The sequence below is a fragment of the Leptonotus elevatus genome, chromosome 9 (assembly GCF_054856555.1).
Source record: "Leptonotus elevatus isolate MCC_2025b chromosome 9, RoL_Lele_1.0, whole genome shotgun sequence".
Taxonomy (NCBI): domain Eukaryota; kingdom Metazoa; phylum Chordata; class Actinopteri; order Syngnathiformes; family Syngnathidae; genus Leptonotus; species Leptonotus elevatus.
This window is the reverse complement of record NC_141247.1, coordinates 2,658,354-2,678,400: the sequence shown is the minus strand read 5'-3', so window position 1 is coordinate 2,678,400 and position 20,047 is coordinate 2,658,354. Positions and strand designations below refer to the sequence as shown.

Sequence of the window (20,047 nt, the reverse complement as noted above, 5' to 3'; positions counted from 1 at the left end):
CAGATGAATAGAAAAATACCAATACAATTAAATTCTTACTAAGACTAGACTGCTATAATATAATTTCATGTAATCATGAATGTGCGACCAGTAATTCTAGTATGTCACATGTATGACACAATATCCAAATGTCATAAGAAATCACGATATGATAATTAACATGATATTGTGAGGTTAGCGATACTCACGATAACTGTAAAAGTAAAATAAAAAAACAAGTCACAATATTGTAAAAAATGAAATAAAAAAATAAAAAAATTATATTGAGAAAATAATGTACTTTTGCTTTTGAGTTTTAATTAATCTTTTATGTTTTGTCAAACCTTGCACGATATCCCCCCAAAAAAACAAAATTAAGTGTGACAACACACCATATAAACATACCATAGTGTTTTTCCATTGTAGCGAAATTCAAACATGAAAACCTTCCGGGCATCATGATACACTCTCAGCCTGTTTTCACGTTCCTGTTTGCTTAGAACTTCTCCTCGATATTCAGTAGGAAAGTCTCTCTTCTGAAAGGAGCAGGAACTGAACACTCCTCGACCTTACAAAGAAAAAAGGATACAACAGAAATATTTCATTATAACAATAATGAAAACTAGACCCATACTAAAGAATATTTTACCAATACTCACCTTTGAATTAATTAATATATTTTATGGTGAAGCCATTCTTGTCTTTACCTAAGGATGAAAAGTATGCTACCTCTTCTTTGGGTTTAACTTTTGCCCTCTGTGGCCTCATGACTGACATGTCTCACTGAAGATAATGATCTAAAGCTATAGAAAAAAATGAGTTTCAATCAGTTTGATAGGTAACTTGGTGCAAATGTCTTGAAGTTGACTTTCAGTGTACCATAATAGCCTGTGCAGTGTGCAGTAAATGTGCCAACGAAAATAAAATACAGTGGATAGCACAGCTCTGCTAAATATTTGCATAAATTAAATGTAATGAACACTAACAGACTTTACTGAAATATTTCTATTGAAAGAACAAATTTAAGTAAACACAAATGCAGCAATTTACCAATACTTCATTTATACTGTACTGGTAATACTAAGCCATTGTATATTTTCACATCAAAAACCAGCCTGTTATTGATTTCCTCTTAAAAATTGCAATTAGCATTCATCTTACTCAACAGACGGTTAGCTCTGCTATGCTAACCGTCGCTAACAGAAGCGTAGCAATTCTAAATAATTAGCTGCATCCATCATAATCAACAGATGGTTAGGTATGCTAACGTAAGCTTAGCTGCACTTACACTGGACTTGCATTATAAATCATTTTCGCGAAAGAGGGAGCAATGTACACAAGCGACCAACAACAACAGGAAAAATTCGAGCTTCAAACCTACCTCATTAGCACAGCTACACGCCATCACATCTCGTGAAGTAAATAGAGCCGGGGGCGGTTCTCTATCGGGGCTGCTAGATGACGTCACTTCCGTACTCAGGGCAATATAATAAATCCCGTTCAAATCAACAAATTGGTTCAGTCGTTGGATTATGAACTTTGTTGATAAGAGTGGCTATTGTTCTATGATTTACAGTGTCAATAAAAAAAAATAGATCACATTTAAAATGAACCCCAAAGGCTCATATATTAAATGAATTACCACAGACGAAAACAAAGGATATTATTGCTAGAATTATAGATCATTTTGTAATCATAAAATGTGATTTCAGTTTCAGTTTTTTAAAAAGGTTTTTTTTTTCATTAACGAAAATGTTTTTTTGCTTTAGTAAATAAAATAACCTTGCTGCTGTCATACAGTTGCTGTCCGAGGATGTTTTAGTACTATACTTTAGTAATGGATGCATGTGTTTTTTGGCAAAATTGTGAGCGAGCCCAATTCCTTGGCTGAGAAGCAACCCTGCAAACGAATGGTCACATGATGCTTTCCTTTTGGCATGAAGCAGGACTGATGGTAGCGCTCACCTTTTCTTCTCCAGACAAGCATTTTTCCGGATGCCCCAAACATTTGGAAAGGGGGTTAATCAGAGAAAATAACTTCAACTCTTTTTTTCTTATTTTGGTCTGTATTTATGGAATCCCCTTTTCACTGGTCACACCAGGCCATCCTCCAAAAGTCTTACTCCCTCACCATGGGTGTAGATGCACTCATACCTGCTTACTGCCATTCCTGAGCAAGCTCTACACTGGTGGTGATGTCCTTATCCCGCAGCTGAATCAACTTTGGGAGATAGTCCTGGCATTTGCTGGATTTTCTTGGGTGCCCTGAAGCCTTCTTCACTTAAAGTTTGTAAGGTCACTAAAGGAAATTACTTTAATTTTCATGGCAAATAGGGACTTTGCAATTCATCTAATCACTATAACATTCTGGAGTACATGCAAATTGCCATCATAAAAAAACAATAATAATAAGTCAGCACTGGAGATTTTTAGAAAATCAATGTCATTCTCAAAACATTTGGCCACTGGTGTACAGAAAGATGTTACATTGTAAAGGCAGGGTGGGATGTTAAATGATGAATCAATATACGGCACTGACAGTTTCTCTGTCTCTGCCTCCAGCTGTTCAAAGTGATGTGATAAACAGCTGTTAACCATTGTATATTTTCAAATAAACAACCACTGCAAGAATTAAATGCTGAAATATATAATTAAATGTCATAGTGTATTTCATTATTTAATTTATCTACTTAGGAATTGGTGGCTGCAAAAAAAAAAAAAAGGCTCTGTGTCTACAGACAAACATTCACAATACACAGCATTTTGAGAAAAAACGGAATTATGGGGACATGTGCGTAATTGTGGGGACAGGTGACGGTCAGCCAATCAAATGCTGTGAAATATACACTGGTGTGAATAATTCATGAAGTGGTGCATTACGAGGACCTTCCTACAGGGGGCGTCATCAAATACACAAAAATACACAAATTCATGTAATTATGGTTTACAAGGACATTGGCTAAAACTTTGGATTTAAGCCTTCTACAGCCCTAGAAGCACTTCTGCATTGAATGAATTATGAGGACATGGGCTGTGTCCTCATAATTCAAAATGTCCTCGCAGTGTTGCGTGTATTCAGGTGACATGTCCTCATAATACACAAAGGCAAACACACACACACACACACACACACACGCACGCACGCACACACACACACACACGTGGAGGTGGTTTCACATGATGAGACAAGGGGAGAGACAAGGAACACATAACAAAACACTGATCACACAGACAAAAGACAACAAGAACACCCCCAAAAAATATATATATATATGTAAACACTTAAAAAACAACATCTGCATTTCCTTGGTCTCTGTGTAAAACATGTATAAGGGAGTTGATCTCCCTGTTTTAGAAGGGTCAGCATATTGTCATGAAAGAAAAATTAAGGCACAAATAGTAAGTAAACATTCTCTCACTCACTTCCCAAGTCCAATCAACATATGGTCTCTTGCTTTGAGAATGGGGCCAAGTGGCAACTTGTAAGACGTTCTGTACACAAAAAAAATGATAGACAGGCATTTACCCAAGGGAGTGCAGACACACATGCATGCATGCACACACGCACACGGAAAATCATTGGATGTGTCAGGTAATCGAAAGCAGAAGTCCTCAAGGACAAGAAAGCCTCTGTAACCTATTTGCAAGGTAAATGCAGCCTCATTACAGGGAGAAGCATGAAAAGCAGCATCTCTCCTGCACATCACACGAAAGACTCCATTGTTCTGCCACGATGAAGACACTCTGTCTCCCCATTGTAGAAATAATAAAGTAGAGTACCCTTGTTCTGTGAGCCTTTCATTTCAACAAAAGACCAACAGTGTCTGATTTTCTGTTATATTCATCTGAGGCTGTCACCCCATTCCATGAAAAGAAGTATATTGCTGAGCTGGAGATAGAGACAACCAACTGCTTAAAACTCATGTCATGACTTTACATGAACTAATCAGACACAGACTTGTTTGTGTGGGCTGTTATATTCAATTATTATTCCAACTTTGTTGCTATTACAGCTTTTGTGCAGATTATTACCTGCATTATAGTCCCTTGTATTTATCAGTGATTTTGTATCCAGAGATGCAACCTCCTTTATTTCACACACAGGCTCCCTGAAAGTTAGTCAACTCCAAACATGACAGGTGTTAAAAAGCTGATAGTATTGCAGATAATATTTTGTAAGTGCATCCCACTGTGTTCTCTTGGCTCGGATAATGCGTGCGCACAAAAATAATTTCCTTGCCTGCGAACTATTGTGAAGTAAGGGCACCTTAATCTAGATAATAGAGTTGTTGGTGGTGAGTGTTAAATAAGCTTTTCATTATTATTATTTTTATTATTATTATTAAAAGGTCAGAAAATACCTTCCCATGGGCTCACCGCCTGTGGATGGGACCATGGAGGTCAGATGCATGGAGTGCTGGGTTGTGGCCGAAGGTTGAGACCTTGGCAGTCTGATCACCGGCTACAGATGCTGGCTTTAGGGATGTGGAATCAATGACGTGACGTCCAATGCTGAAATGAAAGCATTTTATTTATTTTTTTTTTCCATTTCAGACCTATTGGTTTGAAAGTGACATTTGGTGATTTTCATAGCTCAATTAAAAATGACTCAGTACACTTCATCTGGCCAATCAGAAAAGTCTCCTGGATGCACACGGCTAAGGTGCCTTTACTTGTAGCAATATGTGTACGTGCATGCGTAGTCAGTTACCCAGTACAAAAGTCATAATGTACGTTCGCATAGAGCATTTGTGAATTCAAATCACGCAAGATGACACCACTAAAGAATATTGAAAAAAATTCACAAATGATTTATGCTGTATGTAAACAATATCTGTTGTGTCTCAAAAAATATCCAAAAGTGTCTTATTTGCCGATGACACAACGCTCCACTGTTCAGGACAGAACCTGAAGCAGCTTCTGACTACTGTGGAGTATGAATTAAACCCATTAAAATTTGGTTTGACATGAACAAACTATCACTAAACTTAAATAAAACAAAGTTTATAGTTTTTGATACTAGACAAACCACACAAAGGTAAAAATTATGGTAAATTCAATTGAAATAGAGAGAGTGTATGAAAATAAATTTATTGGAGTAGTTATTGATGAAAAATTATGTTGGAAGTCAAACATAAATAATGTCAAAAGGAAAATGTCAAAAATTATAGGGTTACTCTCTAAAACTAAGGGTGTCCCTGAATAATAAAATCATTATACACATTATATTGTTCATTATTATTACCATATCTGACATATTGTGTGAAAATCTGGGGAAACGCATTTAAAACAAATACCGATCCTGTTTTCAAACTGCAATAAAGAGCCATTATTATTTGCAATATTTATTGAGCTGCTTGCATTAGCTATACACCAGGAAAGAAGAATTCAAGGAATTCACTCCTGGGTAACAGAACACAAAACTAATCTATATGCTGATTATATTTTACTTTATTTAGAAAAACCTGCTATCTCATTAGGGGAAGTATTTAACTTTATAACTAAATTCTCACATTTATCAGACTATTCTATTAACTGGACAAAATCAACACTACTACCTATTACAGAAAATCCATGGAACCCTGCAAGCCAGGACCCACACTACTCATTTCCCATAGGTAATTTAAAATACTTAGGCATACAAATCTCACCTAAATTAACTGATTTAATTCATTTAAACTTCACTCCACTTCTGGATAGCATTTACAGTGAGTTGGAGCGCTGGAATAATCTTCCCATTTCTCTAATAGGACGAATAGCCACCATTAAAATGAAAGCTTTACCCAAAATAAACTATTTTCTCTCAATGATTCCATTTAAACCTACGTCTAACTGGTTCCAGTTGTTGGCCTCGGCCGTTACAAAATTTTACTGGAATAAAAAAAAATAAAGATTAGTCTATCTACTCTCCAGAAAAGTAAATCCAGAGGAGGTCTAGAGCCAATACATTTTATGCACTACTATATAGCTAACCAGCTACAATATATCATTCTATGGGCACAACCCAACAGAGATACTAACTGTTGGCTGGAACTAGAACAGAAGGATTGTAATAACCCCAGACTTTTTGATTTACTCTTTATTACAACATCGATTAAGCGACACAACTGTTTTAAAAACCCAATGATTTCTGCCACCCTGACCGTCTGGTGGAAGGCACTAGAAATTACAAAAGCCTAATTGGAGCCCTGTGGGCTTTCTCCCATATGGCATAACCCCGACTTTCAACTTAACAACCAATCATTTTATTTAGGTGTGTGGGAGCAGAAAGGAATTACACATCTCCACCATCTTTTCTCAGATAATATGTTTATATCATATACATCCTTTCTCCAAAATTACAAAATAAAAAACTGGATTTTTTTCCATTATCTGCAAGTTAAAAATATGATAAAGAAACAAATTCCAACACTTTGGGGTACGCTTCAACCGCCTGTTTTAGCTAAAGATATTACAACGCTTTCTCCGACAACAACAAAAAAACTCTCAAAAATATATCTTACTTTCGTATACTGATAAAATGTATTTACCCATCTCGAAATGGGAGACAGACTTGGGGGGGGGCTTGGTGTGTGTGGGGGAGGGGGGTTATGGGTGGCTGTGAAGGGGGGGTTCTAGGAGTTTGGGGGCCTGGGGGCGGCAGTTATGGGTGGGGGGGTCGTGGGACGAGCGGGGGCTGTAGGATGGTGGGGGTGCCTGGTGGACCTGCCGTTCTGCTGCGTTGGGCTTGGGGCGCGAGTCGTGTTGGAGTGGGGGGCGCTCCTGGCTCCTGGGTTTGCTCTCCGGCCGGTTGCCCCGGCGGGGCCCGGGGGTCATGTCTTGGCGCTGTCGTGGCTGGGGTCGACGGCTCCCCTCTTTGGTGGAGGTTTTCATACATGCTAGATCCACCACACCAGCATCTACCGAAATTCAAACACAATCTGCTTCTTCCTCTGGTCGTTGAATCGGTGGAGGCTGATGTATGTGGATCTCACTCTGCTTCATCTATCCTTCCTTCCTTTCCTCAGTCTTTCCTTTGGTCGCTTGAGGTCTCTCTAATTTGTTGGAATTTAGATGTTTCAGGGGTTGGTGAAAGATTCTGGTTAGTAACCCGGTGGGTAGTAGGTGATGTCTGGTCGGTGCTGGATTAAATTTTTCTTTCTTTTCTTTGATCCTTCCTCGGGTCTCCTGACAACTTCACAACTCTAGCTAGATTCTGAAGTATTCAGTTTAGGTGAACGGTATGGGATTTTTAATAGGTTTTAGGTGAATTAATGAGCACACACTCACGCACACGCACGCACATATGCACACACACACACACACCCGCACATGCACATACTCACGCACATACAAAAAAGAAAAAGAGAAAAGAAAAAAAGAGAGAGAGAGCAATGATGATGACATGTCAAATCGGTAAGATTACCGGATGAACAATACTGAGCTCTCTCAGAAAGAAAAGAAAAGCCATAAGAATGATTAATTTATCAAAATATACAGAACCAACTCATTCTTTATTTATTAAATCAAATACAATGAAATTTCACAACTTAGTTGATTTTAAAATAGCACAAATAATGTATTAAGTACACAACAATCTAATCTGCCACAGTACTCAGAAGCTGTTTGAAATAAGAGAGAGTCCTTATAACATAAGGGGTACAAGTGTTTACAAAAAAATAACAAATATTAAGCAAAGGTGTGTTTCTGTAAAAGGTGTTAATTTGTAGAATAATTTGCTGAATTAAAAAATTGTTTAAAAGCAAAGTTTTAAAAAATTACTTACATCAGACATGAGCTGTTAAAATTGTATATATGCTGTAATTTATTTGGATTTATCGGTATGAGTGTAATGAAAATTGTATATGTGAGTATGAGGATATGATTCATAAGTGTATTATGGTATATGCCTATGAATTTCATGTACATATGTTGCTGGCAAATATGTGTATGTTAAAGTGCACTTGTATATATGACTAGCTTTATACATCTTCTTTTGTTGAAATACATTTATCTTATCATTGGATCAACATAAAACGAATAACTTTTTACTTTTAACTTCCTCCTACCCATTTTGAACATATAAACTCTTTTTTTTCTTCCTATTCTTACTTTTTTTTGTTGTCTTCAACTTATATTTTATACTCGTAATGTGTTTTGTGTTTTCTTTATGTTTATATATATATATATATGTGTGATCCGCGTTCGCGTCCGGGCAAGGGAAACCGCAATCCAAAATTGTCATTCATCATAGGGGTTTTCTGAGCCATGCTTTGTCTGATCCCTCACCAGGCAGTATAACCCTTACAAAACTTTTGTAAGGCCATGTAAACACGCGCAATAACCCAAATATGCTCTTATTTGGGTTTTTAAAAACCCGAATAAGACCCCTGGGTTACTCCTTTCATAACCGGAATTCTCGCTCATGTAAACGCATTCGGTATACCTCGATCGACCGGGGCAATGTTTTTCACTGTATGCATGCTTGCTATTTTCTTCTTTGTCTTCTTTTCCAGCAAATGACTCATTAATAGAGACCTTCTTGTGCTCATCTGTATTTGATGATTGAGGAATCTTGGTCACGACTTGTATGCACAGCTCCGTCCTACTTGCTAAAGGAGCCTCCCTTGAATACATTGATTTCTCCGCTGTGTTTTCACGTTGTTTTGTGTCTCTAAGGCGAAAACACAATTTTGTGTCTATATACACATACAGTAAATGCAAGTATATAAGTCTGTGCTACTGGCGTGTAACCCACCGGAAATACTCAAGCCATTATCAACAAACATGACGCTTGCAGTAAAGAACCACACTTCTAGCGAAGAGGAAACTTTACTTTACTACTTTATTCAGCATGGTGGAATACATAAATATAATGTATTTTATTGAACGTATAGTAAGTTAAAAGCGGAAATGACATTATTTACGTAATTACGTTGTCCGCTCGTCGCGATCCGAACGGGTTATTCCAATCGAGCACAAATGAGCATGTAAACGGTAGTAATTCTGCCACGCATGTAAACGTGATACCTCGATTGTTTCAGAAAACGGAATTCTGACCTTAACCCGAATATTGACTGCATGTAAACATACTCTGTCTTCCTCTCTCTCACCTGCACCTCTCTGTTCCACATTCTCCTCTGTGGTGATTGACTTGCCTTGTCTGCCTGCACTAATTTTTTCCAAAAGCTCACACAGTAAATGGGTTGGTCAGCAGGAATTCACATACTAGGCTAGGTTTTGTGTCATCACTTGTTCAATTATTCGTACCTGATGTCATCGCAGGTCTCCTCTATAACAGATGTCTTTACTGACCTCATGTCTGGCTCCACCACTTGCATGTGTTCTTCTTCACTACGTCATATGGTCAAACAAGCAATATGCCGCCTTGAATAAGTTACACAGTTTGCTAAGGCATTTTTTACATTTAAATATGTAGAAATGAAACACTTGCTATCAAGTGGCTGTCCGACATTTCCACCTAACAATACACACCAACCTGTTTCCTGGCTGTTCTTTTTCTCTCTTACTTATCTACTTTCTCTCCATCCTCACATCTGAACAAACATAAACATAAGTGTTGAAGCGGTCAGAGGTTGGGCATACAGCCACAGGAATGGCAAAACTTGTAGTTGGAGGTGGAAGGGATTCACTGAGTAATTGTGTAGTGTCACATACACCGTTAATGGTGTCCCCCTCCTGGATTGCCGGATGGTGAACCAGAATTTCCTCAAAGCCGTCTGAAAGTCGTTTTCTATGGCTTAGCCGAACCCCCCTCACATACATTTTTGCCTCAGCAACCGGCAAAGCTGTGTTCCTCTTGGCCAGCCAGTACCCGTCAGCTGCTTCCAGAGTCCCACAGACCAAACAGGCCCAATGAGACTCTGATTTTGACTAATTTGCTTGGTTTGTCATTGTTTTTTTGTTTCTCTGACTTGGTATGTAGGGTGTTTTAGTGGTCTGAGCCCCCACCCAGTAAGCTTTAAGTAGCTTATATGGGGTGTTTCTTTCACATGCGATTTTATGTTCAGGTTGCCCCTGATGATAAATATGCAACAGACATGAGAATATATTGAAATCATAAAAAATGTGTGTGTGTGGGGGGGGGGGGGTGTACTCTGCTACAGTACCAGATGTTTAACTAGAATAATAACTATGAAAACATTTGTTATTACCCAAAAAACATTGGACACAGGCATTATGCAATAGCAGTACTCGTACTCTCTTTACCAGTGGAGAGATTATTTTTAGGAGTCATCGCTTTTTTCCAGTGTTTGCATCCTTCATTCTTTTGTGCCCAGGACAGTCTACAAAAATTATCAATCTGGTACAAACAAAAGGAGCCTCTTGCGACAAAATATAAAGATAAAAGGAACGATAGCAGAGACGCCTCTGTGTGAATGCCCCATGGCATACCAAATATTCAGGTCAACAAGTCCGTTGCCTTGAGTGATGGCAGATGGTGTGTAGTTTATGTTTAACTAATGCGAAGAATAGAAAGAAAAGGAGGGATTCATGCAAGGCAGACAGCTACATTTAGCGGCTGGCATGGTACCTCTTATTGATCTGCAGTTTACACAGTGTACGCCATCATCTCCCAATCTGTCTGACATGCATATTAAGTCTGCAGAAATGAACCCTTGTCCGTCGCTGAGTCATTTTTCCTCTTCTTCGAAGGTTTCTTCTAAGGTTTCTCGACGGAAGGATCCTCCATCGCGCAGCTGTAAAAATATCCGTTGATGAAACATTCAAGGTCCTCCACGCTGGGTGGTATTCCAAATCTGCCGGATGAAAGAGAGAAGAGAAAAGCCAAGATATATGATGGTTAAATTTGGATTAGTTTAGCATAATAGAGCTAGTTCTATCTTAGCAGCAGGGCGCCGCCATGTTAGGGTTTCCCGGTCTCGCTGTAGGTCTCGCGATAGTCACAGCATCTCGCGATCTCCTCACAGCATCTCGCGATCTCTTTTTTCTGAAGCATTGGGGATAATTTGATTACATGCTTGATCGGACAGCTACTCCCATGTTCATGGTTATTGTGCTCAATTGGAAAACCCGTTCGAAAGCGCGATGCATAGACGACGTCATTTTGCAAACAGATGTAATTTCCGTTTTGACTTTCTACGTTCAATAATACATTATATTTAGTTGGGATGAGTGAGTACAGCACTATCTGTATCTGTTCGACCATCTAAATTATGGTAGTGTGGGCGTGGTTTAGCCGAATATGGGCGTGGTTTAACAAAATGGGTGGGGCTTACATTAATACATTACTGTATTTTTTAGTACAAAAAAAACTAAACATATTTTTTTTTTAATTGATATGGATTGAACAAAAGTTTCTATATTTTTTGTTTATTTGAAAACAATTGACAAAACAGCCTAATAAAGATTCAAATCAATGCTTTTGATCACAAAAGAAGAAAACATTTTCAAAATAGTTTTTATAAACTCAGATGTATGTACTGTATTTGAATAAATATTTACGGAACAGTCTGAAAATGAATATTCACTGTCTTTTTTTTTATTACAATAGTAAAGAAACTATTTACGGAACAAGTTGTTTATAAGCTCGGGAAAATACAGCACATGCAGTAGGAAACAATGAACTATTATGTGAATGAAGAGTTGACATAGCAACACAGATTTAGTTTTCTTTTTTCCTATTTTTTCTTCTTCGTTATTTATTTCGTTTTCTATCGTTTTTTGTTTTCAATGTTTTATTCAATTTTTACTACCTAACGGGTGTTAAGCTGCGTGTAAAGCTCCATAACAAGTTTTCCACATAACTTTGACAAACATACAAAACTAAATATGAGTGCGCTGTAGAAAATTAAGGACCAATTAAGAGATACAGTGGTACCTCGGAGTTTGAACACAATTCGTTCCTGTGAAGTGTTCAAAGTCCGAATTGTACCTGCAAAACAAATAATGTAAATGCAATTTATCCGTTCCTAAGCTCCAAAAACAGAAAATTCCTATTTTTATTTATATTTATGTAAAAAAACATGTGCAGTATTTAAATACATACAAATACCTTACCTTTTTTGTTGTGGTGTGATGGCCTCAGTGGATGAAAAATGCTATGTTAATGAATGCATGCTTTAGTTCAGTGCTGAGTTAGTGTATTTTACATTGGGCATATTGTTAGACTACCAAGGGGTCCTTGTGCGCTGTTTAGCATCAGGCACGTTATTGAACAGCTAGAACAGGTCCTTGTGCAAGTATTTATGGAAGTACTTACGTCGACGAGATAAACTCCTTCCTAAATCCACTATGGTTCATAGCACTGTACGGTTTTCTTTTCTGTCACCGGCACTGCTGTCTTTCTTTGGGCCCATGTCGAAGAAAATTGTCGCAGAAAAATCCAAACGCACTTGCGAATGTACGGAACACTTCCGGGGGTATTCACCCGCTCTGACGGGAAATGAGCAGCGCTTCGTGTCCACTACCGCACGTGAGCATTCGGCACCGCTCGGCTTCACTTGGCTACCCGATCAAGGTACGTTCAGCTTTGCTTGGGTGTTCAAACTCCGAGAATGAGGTCAAACTCCGAGGCATTTTTTACTCAGATTTTTTGGTCGAAGTCTGATTTGTACGAGTTCCGAGACGTTCGAAACTTCGAGATTCCACTGTAATTAATTACTGTCTGCATGCCAGAAGGCAACACCGCTCGAACAGATCCTCTCTCTCACTCTCTGCCTGCATGTGCCGCGCGCCGCGGAGAGGAGGGAGGGGCCGGCTTTCTTTCAGCACGGATATTAAGGAAGTCTACCTGTGTTATATTTGTATCTGGGAAAAATCAATTATCCGTACCAGATACTTGTGGTGTATGAATATCCGTCTCACCCCTAATATTTATGTCACTCACCACGCTAAATAAAGTTTCTTTCCTCCTCGCTCCAAAAGTGTGGTTCTTTTTGAGTCTTTAAGTTTGGTACTGGTACTTCATTTTATATAGCGCTTTTCCACCTTACGCCCAATTCAATCTGACTGCGGAACGGGCGCAGAGCGGCATGCATACGGACGACTGAAAGATTTGAATCTGCATGTAAATTCACACCAGCTGCAGTGCGATGCGTATGCGGTGCGGATCGGATGCGGCGCTGCAGAAGGTTTCCGCAAGCTTTCTATTTTTTCTTGATTCTGCATGCGGATTTTCATGAAGCTGAAGAAATTACACGAGTCGGACAGGAAGTTGAGTGTCTGTATCAAGTTAGCTCCGGTACATTTCAAAATAAAAACGTTTGCGAACTGGTTTTTTGAGAGGGAAGCTAGCTAATGTTAGAAGACTATCTTTGTCTTCTGTGTGTTCGTTGTTGTTCGGGTAGAGAGATTGTTGATTCATTGAATACAGACTGGAGATCGGTGAACAGGTCCTTCAAAGGTTTTATTTTACAGAATATTCCGGACACAAGCGAGCTCCCAGCAATGGTGGGAGTCTCTCGCAAGTGTGTCGATTACAGACACTTACAACCTTTTTATACTATTTTGAAGGGCGGTTCCAAACAGCCCACCTGGACTTCAGACTTTAAACACATCATTGATTACATTGTTGTGGAAATTGATGAGATCCCAGTCATGACCATAAGACTTTAAACACATCATTGATTACATTGTTGTGGAATTTGATGAGATCCCAGTCATGAGATCCCAGTCATGACCATAAGACTTTAAACACATCATTGATTACAGACACTTCAACCATAGACAATGGCCCATTGTTGTGGAATTGATGAGATCCCAGTCATGACGATAAGATTTTAAACACATCATTGATTACAGACACTTGGCAGAATATTGCGACATCACTCACAAAGACACATCCACAGATAAATGTTCTACTGAGGAAATAAATATTTAAAACAGTTATGACTAAATCTGGGCAGAAGACCCTCTTCACTAACACATAGCATGACATGAGTCGGACATTTAAAAGACAAAAAACGAGCTCAGAATAAAATAAACATGACAAAACAACACTATTTAAACACAAAACTTACTTACCCATGGTAGAAGAGCCATGGTAGAAGTCCCAGAAATAATGTCCAAAAAGCATTTTGATGTGACAACAGGCAAGCGTGGCTATTGTTTACTCTATATACATGGTTGTTATTGCGTGAACTCAACTCTCCAGCGTGTACCCCCATGATCTCGTGGTCTGGCGGGTGCGGATTTACAGACACGTACAGCTCACACAACGCACACGGTGTGAATTGCAGTCCTTGCGGAAGCCGTACAGAAGCCGCTCCGCATCCGCTCTGCAGTCAGTGTGAATTGGGCATTACAAGGCCCTCAAAGCACTTAACATTCGACAACTCATTCATCTACTGAGGACGCAGTATCAGGAGCAACTGGGGCTTCCGTATGTTGCTCAAGGATACTTCAACGTGGTCACAATGGCATGTGATCGAACCCACAACCTGTGGGTTGGGAGACGACCACTCTTACCACTGAGCCATGCCGCCTCAGTTTGTAAGTATTTTCGGTGGGTTGCACGCCAGAAGCACGGACTTATATACAAAAATATAAGTGTGTGTATAGATAGATACACACTGTGGCATTTTCGCTGCATGTGCAACGTGAATTGGTATGTTTATTTTCATTTATTCATGGAACATGCAAATTTGCACCACGTAATTTTGTAGCACAGCAGCACATGCCAACAAAAAGCAGAAAAGGTCCTGCACAAGCTTAGGGAAATTATCAAGAAGGAAGATTACAAAAGAAAAATGGAAAAATATGAATACCAGTATGTCATTGCAGTTTCATTTAGTTATCAAAAACGTTTTTTGGTGTCAGAAATGAATGATAATGATATTGGTTATCGTGGCATATTGGTGATATAAAAATGCCGTGGGTTGTCAAACTCAGTTGACAGTTAATTGAAACGGCTGCTGACAGACGGCTCAAGGACAGATGGATGAACACTTAAAAAGAAGTGTGGTGAAACAGATGCTGGCTGATCTTGGGTGCTTGTCCCTTGGGTGATGGGCAGATTGGCCTCCGTGGATACACAATTAAAGCAACATAAAATCTTCATTCATGCCTTTAGTATGAGCATGTATATGTTTATAGCGTTTCAGTTCATGAATAATTTATGAAAAACATTTTAAATACCGAACACCCACACTGTCACAAAACAGTGATTTTGCCCAAATACTTTCTTGATTAAATTTTCCTGCAAAGTATGCAATCAATCTAATATATATATATATATATATATCAATAATGAGGGAAGGTCCGTCATTGATGATGGAGATGCAATATGCACACTCTCCATATAAGGGGTCACACCATTTTATAGGAATGTCCGAATGTAACCTGGCAAGAACCAGATTGATAATTGTGAATCACTCAAATGAGTTCTCTACAATAGCAATCTGGGAATGCTCCAGTGGGATCTGTTCAGGAAAGGCAGGACATTCAGTACTTCAACCTGATTGGGCAATGCGGCAACTTCTACATGTCTACCAAACTTCGTTTTGACCAATCACGGCAGCGGATGAAAATGCCGTTGTCTTTGTAGGTTAAAGGGGGGAAAAAAGCACAAACATCTTTACCAACTAAAAATGCAATAAGCGCCTCTTGCTGTTGATTCAAAAAGAAAACTGAGTAATTCTGCAAGAATAGAATTAATTGCAGCATCCATGCATTCATCCATGTTAGGTTTGTTTGTTTCCCATGGCCCTTCTTGTTTTCGTCACTGCTGCATATCCCGCCCCCAAACACAATGCTTTGTGATTTGTGACAAGTGGTTCAAATAGGTGAAAATCAGCGGGCTCGGTACATGATGTTTCTTGGGGGATTATGAACTCAGAAATCCCGCGATAATTCATCTTCATTAAGGTTAGTTCGAATGTCCAAACGAAAAAAATGTAGTGCACTTAAAAATACCCACAATGCACTTTGAAAAGTAGTGAACATCGATGGACACTCAACTCGTTGATGTAAACCACAATGCATTGCAAGTATCAAAGTGCAAGCGCGAGAATCAAAGTGATACATTAACTAAATAATACAGAAATAATGTGTTTAGTTGTACTACAAAGAATATAAAATACAAAGAGGTGGGCATTCCATCAATATTGATGGAATCAATCCATCAATGATGGACGGCCATTTTGTTGACGATTAACAATTGACGAGAAACTTAAGAGACAATGACGGCAGTTATTATATCATTGGATAAAGAAAAACCTTTCGACAAAGTTAACTGGTCCTTCCTCTTTGCTGTTTGGCATTTGGCTTTGGGAAGTCATTTATTCACTGGGTGTCAGTATTATATGATTCTCCTCAAGCTACAGTTACTACAAATGGAATTATATCTCAGAGTTTTACTCTACAGAGAGGCACAAGACAGGGATGTCCACTGTCCCCTTTATTATTTGCAATATTTATTGAGCCGCTTGCATTAGCTATACGCCAGGAAAAAAGGATTCAAGGAATTCACTCTGGGGTAACAGAACACAAAATTAATCTATATGCCGATGATATTTTACTTTATTTAGAAAAGCCTGCTATTTCGCTAGGGCAAGTATTTGAACTTTATAACTAAATTCTCACATTTATCAGATGATTCTATTAACTGGACAAAATCAACACTACTACCTATTACAGAAAATTCATGGAACCCTGCTAGCCAGGACACACACTACTCATTTCCCATAGGTAATTTAAAATACTTAGGCATAAAAATCTCACCTAAATTAACTGATTTAATTCATTTAAATTTTACTCCACTTCTGGATAGCATTTATAGTGACTTGGAGTGCTGGAATAATCTTCCTATTTCTCTAATAGGACGAATAGCCACCATTAAAATGAAAGTTTTACCCAAAATAAACTATTTTTTCTCAATGATTCCATTTAAAAAAAGTAAAGATTAGTCTTCTCTTCAGAAAAGTAAATCCAAAAGAGGTCCAGAGGCATAACATTTTATGCACTATATTTATGCACTACTATATAGCTAACCAGCTACAATATATCATTCTATGGGTACAAACCAACAGAGATACTAACTGTTGGCTGGAACTGGAACAGAAGGATTGTAATAACCTCAGACTTTTAGATTTACTCTTTATTACAACATCGATTAAGTGACACAATTGTTTTAAAAGCCCAAAGATTTCCGCCACCCTGACTGCCTAGTGGAAGGCACTAGAAATTACAACAGCCCAAGTGGAGCCCTGCGAGCTTTCTCCCCTATGGCATAACCCCAACCTTTTTTCTTTTTTTTTCTCTCTCTAAAGAGCTCAATATTGTTCATTCGGAAATGTCATTATCATTGCTCTTTATTTTTTACATTTTTATTTATATATATATATATATATATATATATATATATATATATATATATATATATATATATATATATATATATATATATATATAATTGTATTTTTTATTTTTTTTTTGTATGTGGGTGAGTATGTGTATGTGTATGTGCGTGCGTGCGTGCGTGCGTGCGTGCGTGTATTTGTTAGCTCAGTGGTCCTCAACCCTGGTCCTCGGGGGCCGGTATCCAGCCTGTTTTCCATGTCTCCTACAGCCAACACAGGTGGGAATCGTTATCAGGCTTCTCCAGAGCTTGCTAATTAGCTGATGATATGAATCACCTGTGTTGGCTGCGGGAGACATGGAAAACAGGCTGGATACCGGTCCCCGAGGACCAGGGTTGAGGACCACTGTGTTAGCTCACCAAAAACCTATTAGAAAAAATCCTATATCGTTCACCTAAACCGAACACCGCCGTCAGGAGACCCGAGGGGACCAAAGAAAACCAAGGAAGGTGAAATCCAGCACCGACCAGACACCACCCACCGGGCCACCCACCAGAATTCTTCCCCAACCCAAGAAACATCTAAATTCCAACAAATCAGGGAGACCTCAAGAGACCGAAGGAGAGACTGAGGAAAGGAAGGAAGGACAGACGAAGCCGAGTGAGATCCACAGACACCAGCCTCCACCGATTCAATGACCTAAGGAGAAAGCAGATTGTGTCTGAGTTTCGATAGATGCTGGTGTGGTGGATCTGGCATGCATGAAAATCTCCACCAAAGAGGGGAGCCGTCGACCCCTGCCAGGACAGAGCAAGCGCAACACCTCAGGGCCCCCCAGGCCGCGGCAGCGCCAAAGGACGACCCCCGGGACCTGCCAGGGCCAACGGCCGGAGAGCAAACCCAGGAGCAGGAGCGCCCCCCACCCCAACACGGCCCGCGCCCCCGACCCAACGCAGCAGGACGGGGCACTGCAGGCCCGCCAGGCACCCCACTGGCCCCCAACCCCCGCACCCCCCACGACCCCCCGGCTCCCCATCCACCCCCGCCTCCACCCCAACCCAGCCCCAGCCGCCCCCAGGTCCCCAATCCCCCAGACACCCCCCCAGCACCGCCCCCCCGCAACCCCCCCCCCCCCAACAAAGCCGCCCCACCCCGACCAACCGACAGCCCCCCCAACCCCTGACCCCCCGCACCCAGGCACCGGCACCGAAGAGGGGCCGGACAGCGGAGCGGAGAGGGCAGCCGCGCCCCCCGCCGCGTGGAGGGACGGAACACCGGGGGCAGAAGGGGAGATGGGGGCACCGGAGGACGGCCGACACCCCCGAACGCCAGGCCCAGCGGGGGAAGGCCCCGGTCGTCACCCCAGCGTTCTTTGTGAAAGTTAACCCCTGTTACTGAGTCCGCCAGCACTGAGTCCGAAACCCAAAGATTTCCGCCACCCTGACTGCCTAGTGGAAGGCACTAGAAATTACAAAAGCCCAAGTGGAGCCCTGCGAGCTTTCTCCCCTATGGCATAACCCCAACTTTCAACTTAACAACCAATCGTTTTATTTAGGTGTGTGGGAGCAGAAAGCAATTACACATCTCCACCATCTCTTCTCAGATAATATGTTTATATCATATACATCCTTGCTCCAAAAATACAAAGTAAAAAACTGATTTTTTTTTACCTTATCTGCAAGTTAAAAGTATGATAAGGAAACAAATTCCAACACTTCCGGGTACGCTCCAACCTCCTGTTTTACTTAAAGATATTACCAAGCTTTCTCCGACAACAACAAAAAAACCTCTCAAAAATACCCATCTCGAAATGGAAGACAGACTTGTCTATAGCGCCGGAATCTGACTTTTGGATTCAAGTTCAAGTCTGCGCTCTGCCGCCGCCCCTTGCCCTTCTTGTCGTCTCCTTCCACAGTCCGCCTTCCTCCCCCTCCCCTGGGCCGGGGGCTCCATCCATGGCCCGGGTCTCGAGGCTCCGGGGGGCGGCCGGGTGGTTGGGGGTGTTGTGCCTGCCCCGCCCCGCTCCGGTGGGCCTCCTGGCACCTCGGGCGGGCCCCAATATCGGGGGGGGGGGGGGCGAGCCCTATTGCCCCGCCGGGGTCCCGGTGGGGGGGGGGGTGCACCTCCTGCCCCCGCCCGGTTGGGAAGGGCCCCGCTGGTCGCTCCTCTTAACTCGCTGCACTAGTTTTGCACAATACACTTTGTTAATACACACATAGGGCACAAAACACACACTTTGGGGGTGTGGGGTAGGGTGGGGACGCCGTCTTCGCCCTACAACTCCCCCTCCAATATTAATGCACCCCACAACTGGGAATGGGGGTGGGGGGGTAGGTGTGTCGGGGTGGGGTGCCATCAGTTGGGGCAGACCGCAGTATTAAGCAGTGCTACGGTCCCCCATCCGTGTCCCCGCCGCGCCACCACGCCCCCCTATTTTTTTTAATGCACCACTTAGACTCACTGACATGTCTGGGAGGCAGGTGGATCGGAACGGGGGGATATCATCTCCCTCTGCTCCATCTCACCTGCTCCCACTTGTATATACACTGGGTGGGGTCACATTCACGGTGTAGGGGTAGAGTTCGCCAGTCGGCGAGCTGTGAAACTCAGTAACAGGGTTAGCTTTCACTTAGTACACTTGTGTGACGACCGGGGCCTTTCCCCGCTGGGCCTGGGGTTCGGGGGGGCCGCCCGTCCCCCGGTGCTCCCATCTTCCCTTCTGCCCCCAGTGTTCCGTCGCAACCAAACGGCTGGAGGTGGGTTGGGCGCGGGTGCCTGGGCGCGGGGTGCCCTCGCCGCTCCGCTGT

The 20,047-nt window shown here is 41.2% G+C and overlaps 1 protein-coding gene across 1 annotated transcript in view; it reads right to left on the bottom strand.

Moving 5' to 3' along the window:
* The window catches only part of LOC147167859 (uncharacterized), a 10,436-nt gene extending 8,562 nt beyond the window's left edge, over positions 1-1,874 (bottom strand). Inside the window, exons 1-2 of the mRNA XM_086085058.1 lie at positions 639-1,874; positions 385-547 (exon numbers count right to left, since the gene is read on the bottom strand). Coding sequence (XP_085941184.1) covers positions 385-419 — 35 coding nt within the window. The 5' untranslated portion in view covers positions 420-547; positions 639-1,874. The remainder of the gene's footprint in view (positions 1-384; positions 548-638) is intronic.
* Positions 1,875-20,047: the final 18,173 nt, after the last annotated feature.